We start from the raw sequence: 9,280 nt of genomic DNA, 5'->3' as shown, positions 1-9,280 counted from the left end.
TAAGTGCTTCAATTTTACTACTAATATAGGGCAGTACGCGTTTCAAGCAATATACATTGCTACTAGAAAGAGGAATACGTATTTATCAATGTGCGTCAGAAGAGTATGCCACTTGCTTCGCACACGCAATGTCACAGCGACGGTTCCTAAACAATTTTGTTATAGTTCAAGTGAACCGTACTTGTACACTTTGACCTTTCCTCGGGAATGTGCTGGTAGTATACGTGTATAGTCTTCAGAATCATCACCTTTCCTGCCATCAGGCGCTTTGTATAACAGCTAAAATGTCGGTGGTGGTTACCGATATCCCGACGGGTACATAAAGTGTTTATCCGTGCGAGTTTTGAGGTCTTTAGCTGTCAGCATCCTCAGGATACGTATAACCGAGCATCCGCTGTAGTTTCATGTCTTTTGTTATTATGAGTGTAACATAGTTCGTTGTGTGATCATGAGTTAAATTAAGTTACACGATTAGTAACTAAAACATGATGTGACCTACTATCTGGGAAAGAGTTGTACCTCGTATGCTGTCATAGCATGCACATCACGCTGAAATGGCACTTTCAAGTGTGGTCATCAATTGATGCGGGTATTCAAAACGCCCGTATTTGGCTTCATTTTTACAGCCAAGACTTGATCGCATACCTCAGTTTGAATTTTTTTCAGTCTTTGGACATGCAATTCACATTATATCCCATACTTCACCGGACCATCCTCCAAAGTCATATAATCGTATTCGACAGGTACTTAGCACTGTCTACTATACATTTGTCCAGGGACATCCGTTTTAGGGGCAAGTTTGCGGAATGAAGGCTACAAGCTCAGGTGTATGTCAATGAATTTTTTTCCATGGGTTCTACAAATTAACAAAGCAGACTTCTAAGCCCGCATCGTATTTGTTTGGTGTATTGTACCTGACACTGTCCAACTAAGGCACATACTGCTTTGCCTTCTCCGGCAATTTATGCAATACAGCGTCCGCAAATACGCCGCAGGGTATGCTTATCTTTCCTGCATACAGCATGGCAGTGCTCGTGATCTGGTCACACGAAGAGCGCAGGACGAGTTGGGAAGACAAAGTCACACGGTGAGAGCTTTTGATTGCGATTGCTCACGTGCACATCCACCCGCCGGAGCATTTCTTACAGGGGTTAGCTTTGAAATGGCTGTTTATTCGATGTATAAAGTGTACGTGTAGATGTATACAGATGTATACATGCTTCTGGTAAAGTGCTTCTGGTAAAGTAAGAGTAATTGTCGAAGCCGAGCGTGCTGAGAGCAGGCATGACAAAGATTCATTGCACCCTTTTAGTCACTAGTGTGCTCACAAAGAGGCACCAAAAATGTGTATTGGTACTTCAGATATGCATATTTATATTAATCGTGTGTGCACATCCATCAAACACGTATATATTGTATGAGGTTGCTTGGATGCATCCCTTATACGCACGTGGCCAAAAACCTACTGGTATTTATATTTTATCGGAGCGTCATCGGTAACTTTCATTTTTTTCGCCACTCTGTATACGTTCGCGCATAAGCATTAATTTGCTCGAGTCTCGGTTCGGTCGGAGCTTCGTCTGTGTCATCGACTTCCCGCCGTTTGATGGAATATCAACAGGCCACGAGCTCCGCCGTTTACAGCTCAGGTAGATAATATTGCACATCTATACTCGAAACACCCAGTTATCGCAAAACGTTTATGCAATTAGTTTAGCACCTACTCTACTTACGTAAATAGGTGCAGGCTCGCAACGCACTGGTATTCCACATTGATTGGACATGGATGATTATTCTCACGGTACATAACTTTTATCGTGTTACAATCGCAATGAAACTTAGTACATCCCTTCTGTAACCTCTACTCGAATATGAATAGAAATTTAAATTATATTCTATACATGTGGTATATAATCGGATATGTGACCAGAGCGGTAGAGCGTACTTTCATCTTGTTTGTGTCGCCAGGCCCTGAAGAGGCCGCGTCGGCCATCAGCGACCTCACCACCGGGTACGTCAAGGCAAATCAAGCGAGAGTGGATGCGATACACTCCGCTAGTGTACAGGTGAGACTTGGTCTGGTTTGCTTGATTCATAAGAAAATGTGTCGTGCACCACCGTGACACCAACCGACCCGCACACGTGGATTAATTGTCTATCATGGTATATCATGGTGTTTGGAATCAATCAGCTCTAAGGATCCATGAAACTCACTGTGCATTCAGTGCTCACAACATATTGAAACCCGTCCCGAATTCTATATGCCTCGGTGTTATTTAATATTTGCGTAGTTGTATTATAGTCGTGAAAGTGTTGGTTTTATACACGTAGTGCTGGACACCAACAGCAGCAGACAATACATAATCTTTATTTTAATACTTCTCACAGGGCAAGCCGCGTCCATATTCTCACTCATACAATGTGTCGTATGTAATTATATACCTGAATTATTTTCCCTTTACTCATCAATGACATATTGTGTGCCTGATATAACTATCCACTATTCTGTCTACCAGAATCTGAGATATACCAGCGGTATTCCAGCGATTCTCAACGCAATATACCAAATCGATAATATCTCGGAAGAAGATAAGTCTATATACTCAATCTTTGCGCTGTCAACACTTGTAGCATACAATCGATCACGCTCCCATCAGCTTAAGAATGGGTCGTCTGTTTCAAATAGCATAGATGACATCGAACGACGTATGTAGTATGGTTTTACAAAAAATCTCTCCGCATATCCGGTGCCTTGTTTCGACCAATCCGAAATACATACGGGTAGTTGCTAGTATTGATACATTAAATTGCCTGAATGTAGGCCAGGAACATACGAAGACATTCAAAACATGCTTGCCTGCATAGCAAACCAATTAATTGAATAGCGACCATACAACACAACATTTGTACTGGCCGTTCTGACGCAAAGGGGTGGATGGATAGCCACCTAGTTATACCTTTTGCGAGCGACCTGGGGCGGATTTGCAGCTGCGTGGTAGTGGGTGTCATTAGGTCACGCTGTGGCGTTGGTCGCTCAATGTATATTTTCCTATCCTACTCGCCCACATATTCAAAGCTATGTATGATTTCCAGCATGAGCTTATTATGATTTCCAGCATGAACTTATGAGCACTAACGTATGGGATGGTGCTTGGCCAGAAAGTAGTCGTATCTAATACTAATATTTCCTGTCACAGTACACTGCCTGGCGGTGCAAGAGGCCATTTCTCTGTCTGACTTGACACAGTGTGATTGGCAGAGTCTCTGTGCAGTGACATGCCTGGGAAATGGTAGGTTTCTCGTGGGATCAAAAGAGAAGTCATCGGTACACATATATGAATACACTCCTGCTACATGCGAGTTTTCAAACCTACTAGCTATACAAATTCCCTGATTGGAAATGTGCAACCTACAGCAGGACTAGCTATCTACCCGATCCAGTGACTGGAGCTTACACTCGTTGTGCATCCACCAGCATTTCTCATAGCTTACATTTTCGCTTATAAAAGTGTGTGAGTAAATTCATACTGGCAACTTAAGTCACACGGAGAGGAATTTAGGCAGATTCTGGTTCATCAACGAATTACATTGAATATGTGTACTTCAGGCGCCGCCCAAGTCGCGTGGAAATATTAAATTGTTTCAGCTATTGCGTCCTTTTACACTGTACATTGCAGATGTCGCGTACAACGTCCAGCGATTCTTCAACGAGAACAGACCAGCTTGAGCAATCTTCACCAGTCTGACATCCCTATAGCGTGTCAGTTCTGGCAATATTTTCAATCGGATAATATGCCATCACACAGTCAAGCAAGGCAAAACATTGCATTTTTTCCAGCCTGACATCATATGTTTTTGCGTTTCTCAGGAAACGTGAAAACGCTTCTATATATATATATGGTTGTTCTTTGTAAAATACATCGAAGATAAACATAAAGCTTATCGATTTTACCGGATACATAAAGATTCGTATTCACCCAAATGATGGCAATTGCTTCATTACCAGTGTGGGCGGGGTTCTCCCTGTTAATGAAATCAAATGATATCTACAATCTAACGTTACATACTCTGACACAAACAAATACACTCTGGTATATAAGATTGATTCGTGACACGAACAAATACACTTTCGTTGAAGGCTGTTTCTAGCTTTGTTGAAGTAGTTCACACTGCTGTGTTTATTTTGCTACTACGTTCTGTTGCGTATTGGCTAATGTTTGTCAACGAGGCAAAATCCAGATATATACATATGTACAATATATATATATGTAGTTAAGCGATATGATTTGAGGAATCCGGTGCTACTGTACTATATTACATGGTTATGTACAACTTTTCGGCTCAACCAAAGATTGTGCTGTACCAGGGTTTGTTTTTCGCCTCCTCCTCCGCTTTGAGCTTGGCAGCGGCCGCCTCAGCCTCACGCTGTAAGAGTTGGAACAAACGATGATCTGATTAAATATACAGATGATAGAAATATATATCAATGGTGAAGAAAATCTGCATCACCGCCGATATTTGAGAAAGTGCTTGTGCGGACTGCAGGTCATGATATATTTATATCACAATGTACGATGGAACAAGTCAACATACCTGTTCACGCAGTAACTTTTCCTCCGCCAGAACCTGTTGCTTCAACTCATCGTCTGCCTGGTCAGGCCCAGCAGCGGGTGCCGCAGGCTGCAAACGACAGAGGCAACATGACGTCAGGATAGAAAATTCGGTATAAAGCGCAAGACGAATATTGGCACAATACACCAAAATACAACACTCGCTTGTTGATTTTAGATGATAGGTCGAGGCCTGAGTGCGTGGTATCAGAAAGTCTATGGCTGTAAAACCATTCATGTACCATCCAACTATTTGCTTGCGCAGATTTTCCAAATTTATATAACCGGAGCGAATGCCTACTTTCACAACCTCTGAAAAGATATTTGTAATTCGTAAACTAAAGATTTTTTTTCTAAAAGTCCAGTTTCTGTAAGGGTTTTAGCTATCCTAAATAATGCCCACGTTCGAGAAGAATGCCAGCCACAACCAAGTAAAACCAAAACCCACCTTAGAAAAGAAACCCCACCCAGAGCTCTTGTTTTGCTGTGCCTCAGCGAGAGCACGTTCCCTCTCTAATCGCTCGTGCTCCTCTGCAGCCTTCTGGTTGGCCCTGAAGGTTTCTACCACATCTTTACCATCGTAATACTTAGTCACCACCCTTACATCATCAATGCCAGATGTCGCAAGTGCCTGGAAAAACTTAACCAAGTCGATTAAACCTGTGTCGTTTGAATCTCCATCCCATTCCTCTACGAACAGACCGTTGTCAGGGTTATTGGAGTATCGTCTTGGGTCAGTGTCGAGGATTACTATGCGCTTCTCGGGTCGATCGAATCCGCTGATGTCCTTCACTCTAACCTACCATGACCGTGCGCGATAATACAGAGTTGATAATTCAATCAAAAGGATTATGTCGTGCACATGGGAAATACCATTTAATCCCTAAATCTCTAAATTTGTTTAATATAGGCGCTGTCATGGAGTAATAAGGCGTGACGTTAAGTAGGCAACGCATCAACTCTACACTGACATGATATAGCTGGTAGCATTTGCTCAAAAGCATATCGTTGACAACCATGTGTAATCTCTGAGTACGTAAAGGGTAAAGAACATTACTGCGCACATCAGACATATGCACGATAACCGATATCTTATCACATACAACAAACACGCACTAGAAATGGGCAAAAAGTAGATATATTAAAACTTACAATGGGAAAACAATAACATGTGCACCGAAGTGAAAGACATATAATACGCAAACTCAGCAGTAGTGTGCAGTCGACTCACTCCGTCTTTGACTATGGTGGCTTCCCTGCTGAAGCGATTGATGGCACAGCCATACTCATCGATCTTCTCGAAAATAGGGGCCGACGTCATAGAGGGCATATCAGTGAATAGCACGACTTCATAGAAGTTGGCACCTAGTTTAGAGATTTGGAATATAGGCATTTGGTAAGTTAACTTGAATTGGGAATGAATGGGAATGAAGGGGCTAGATTCAGTAATCCTGCACGACCCGGAGTTGACATCTGCCAAAGTCAGCATTTATGTTTGTCGATGTTTGGTCCTGTATAATTTGGCATAGAATTGTGCCACAACAAGTAATTGTGCAGAACTATGGATACATTCGAACTTGATCTGAGTGGCGTACGATGAGATAATGATACTACGTGCGATCAAGTATAAATGATTGAACCATTATTTGGACTTGTTGCAGCCGATATGCTCATGCAGCGCCTGGCTGTTTCAGCTCATTATGTATGTGCATAGAGGCAAAATTTGTGTCCACACTTTGTGTGAATGTATCTATTTGTATTAAGTGTACTGATGACTCGACATGACGACACACACACACACACACACAGAGGTAATATTCAGTACATCTACGAATCGAAGAAATTCGCCATAATGGATGAAACCGCATACATAAGATAAGATGAATATGACATACCAAGGAATCGAAGAAATTCGCGCGCACCCTTTCGCACTTTGAGACGCCATCCCATCTCTGGCGTCCACTCGTACTTGTACAGCACTTTGTCGGGCTCGATAACAAGCACGTATGGCATGGGTGGGAAGTTGGGGTCCTGTGGGATCAGTACTGCGCGCAGGGGTTCGTTGAAGAACTGTATGGTATAGAGGTAGGATGAAAGGGGTTCCCGTGATTGGAATTAATAAGGAGCCATGAGAGGTCGTACATACTACCCAGAGTAGCTTTATGACTAAGCACATACATGCTGAATTTATCACAGTCAAGCCTGTGGGTCATTCTAGCAGGTTCGTGATTTGCTTCATAAATTGTATATGTACATGTTCTACGCATGTACTTATGATACGTGATTCACGGCCGTAGACTATTCACAAGTGACCAAATAATTGTACACAGAGTAGAACTTTGTGCATGTTTGAAAGATTAGTATGGAAATATGTGGAAACAAATATACGTGCGTCCGTATGTACATCGATATGATGTGTTTCTCCTACGATGATACATGACCAGGTGCACATAACAATGTGCGAATAGTGATCCGTGTCTGTATATATGCGACGCATGACAAAGTAAAGTGAATTTCATGTATATAAGCATGTAAATAAATGCACACGTATAGGTGAAAACTGCCGACCTCTAGATAAGTACGAATAAAATAGATATGCATGAGAGGCCCAATTATCTGTGGTTTAGTTTGTATTTGTCCAGTCCTAATTTAAACACTCTGATATTCTGCTTGTATGCGAACCGTCACTTCAACTGAACGAAAATGATAAATATACGTCTATCACAACTTATGAATAATATGATAATACAGGTGGTCGAGCTCTAAATTGGAGCACAGATATCTAGTAAAAATCTGCATATACATACGGTGTTTAAGCTAACCCCACCTTTACCACGTGTAGAGAATACAACAAATGCTACATCCTGCCTCATAACCGTAGGCAAAGTTAGTATCGTAGCAACCATACAGTAAATATACCTTGTAAAAGTTCGTGACTCTGTCTCTGGCTCTATATGCGAACTGAAGCGGGAGGACCTCTGTAGTGATGTGAAATGCAAAAGTTATGATCCGATCAAAGTCATCTTAGTCAGGTGTTAGGTCGCGGGCGTGTCACTTGCCAAGATAAACACATTTCCATACACACGTGTAAACCCTAAAACGAAGCATACATTCATACGGTCTCATTTGAATACATCCTACGTTCATGATAGTGGCGCGTGTTCACATATAGCTGTGTGGCTCCGGGGATAGTAATACCCGTCTTGTCTGAGCACTTCACTTCAAGAGCAGGTATGATCACACCACAGGGATGAACCACTCACTAGCCCCGCGATTCTACTCACACGATGTGGTACAGTACAAGCACAGGAATCTGAGCTTCCATTCCGCTGCAATAAATGTAATTGTTGCGATGGCAGAGGTTTGTCTCATACTCCATAGGCAAACTACATCGAAAAACAGAAGGATTTGACTACAAGCCCAACGTGTCTACTCCCAATTGCACACACTACATGCCACTTCGAGTATCGATGGTCAAAGTCGTAATTCTCTGCATAAACAAGCACACATTTGCTCCAAATAAACTTCACGATCACTACACCACTCCTAACCGCCGCAACACACATAGACAAATGCACGCACTCACCGTCGTCGTAGTTGTCATCATTGGGATCGCTGGCGGGTTGTCCTAAAACGGCAAAAACACCCAGACCGGCCATAGGTAGAATCAATTTACCTATCCATCCACCCGATTGTTTGGCTGGTCCTTCGGTACTGGCGAATCGCTGACTGACTCGCGCAGGAAGGGCGCTTGCCTGTATCACATACGCAGTTGTTTTACTTAACCTTTCATGTGTACACCCAGAAGAGTAGAACGCATATCTTCATATATGATTATATAGGTGTATACAAAACTACACACGCACAGGCACAGCCAAAAGAGCATACGCGGGTAGATGTTGATATTAGATACGAATCCCAGGGTAACGAAGGCGAAATACATTACAACTAAATGAAGGGAAGTTTAGGGTTTGAGCAATTTCATGAAAATGCAAGTTTGCATCAAATTTGAGTATGATAGTACAAACCTTGTTGACAACTGCTCGCAATGGGCTCCGAACAGTACTTGACAATTGTCGTGCGGAGCATCGAGATAGGACTCTAGCCCCCAAGCGCGAAGCTAGGAACGTACTCCTGAGGGGCACATAACAGGATGGAGATGAAAGTGAGCAAAATACTTCAGTGAATACAATACATTTCTGCTTGCAACTCTGCAAGTATATCTGAAGAGTATATGGCCACTAAGAATAGCAGCAACATTTCAACTACATCATCAGAAAGAAACACACACCTATATATAAGCACATACATAAATCCATAGCTATGTCCAAATCAATATGTTTAAATACATGAATATATATAACCGTGTACATACATGCATAAACACACATACACACACATATATATATATATATATATATATATGTATATATATATATACATATATATATATATATATATATATATATATATGTATACATATATGTATATATATACAATATATAATAAATATAACGTATATTATTATATATATATATATATACAGAATATATATATATTATATTATATATAATATATATATATATATATTACTTATATATAATATATTATATATATATATATATACATATATTACATATTTATATACATATTTATAAGTACATACATAC

The 9,280-nt window shown here is 41.2% G+C and overlaps 2 protein-coding genes across 2 annotated transcripts; one reads left to right on the top strand and one right to left on the bottom strand.

Moving 5' to 3' along the window:
* Positions 1 to 1,901: 1,901 nt before the first annotated feature.
* SARC_12026 (hypothetical protein) lies at positions 1,902 to 2,714 on the top strand (the record flags this gene model as incomplete). Its single annotated transcript, XM_014293877.1, has 2 exons — positions 1,902 to 2,066; positions 2,517 to 2,714. The coding sequence occupies 2 exons, from the start codon at positions 1,902 to 1,904 to the stop codon at positions 2,712 to 2,714; spliced, it is 363 nt and encodes a 120-aa protein (XP_014149352.1).
* A 1,417-nt stretch (positions 2,715 to 4,131) lies between these two features.
* SARC_12025 (hypothetical protein) lies at positions 4,132 to 8,748 on the bottom strand. The gene is made up of 8 exons (XM_014293876.1): positions 8,639 to 8,748; positions 8,197 to 8,365; positions 7,530 to 7,588; positions 6,506 to 6,680; positions 5,842 to 5,975; positions 5,059 to 5,409; positions 4,594 to 4,680; positions 4,132 to 4,425 (listed from the first exon to the last, which is right to left on the bottom strand). The coding sequence occupies exons 2-8, from the start codon at positions 8,267 to 8,269 to the stop codon at positions 4,342 to 4,344; spliced, it is 963 nt and encodes a 320-aa protein (XP_014149351.1). The 5' UTR covers positions 8,270 to 8,365; positions 8,639 to 8,748; the 3' UTR covers positions 4,132 to 4,341.
* Positions 8,749 to 9,280: the final 532 nt, after the last annotated feature.

Source organism: Sphaeroforma arctica (assembly GCF_001186125.1).
Source record: "Sphaeroforma arctica JP610 unplaced genomic scaffold supercont1.2023, whole genome shotgun sequence".
NCBI classification, from domain to species: Eukaryota; class Ichthyosporea; order Ichthyophonida; genus Sphaeroforma; species Sphaeroforma arctica.
This window is presented reverse-complemented; position numbering and strand designations above follow the sequence as displayed.

Coding starts and splice junctions, on each gene's coding strand:
- SARC_12025 (XM_014293876.1), bottom strand. CDS start 8,269: ATGGCCGGTCTGGGTGTTTTTGCCGTTTTAGGACAACCCGCCAGCGAT. Junction 5,976..6,505: donor CGAATTTCTTCGATTCCTTG/GTATGTCATATT, acceptor TCTCTAAACTAG/GTGCCAACTTCTATGAAGTC. Junction 5,410..5,841: donor CCACCATAGTCAAAGACGGA/GTGAGTCGACTG, acceptor CGGTCATGGTAG/GTTAGAGTGAAGGACATCAG.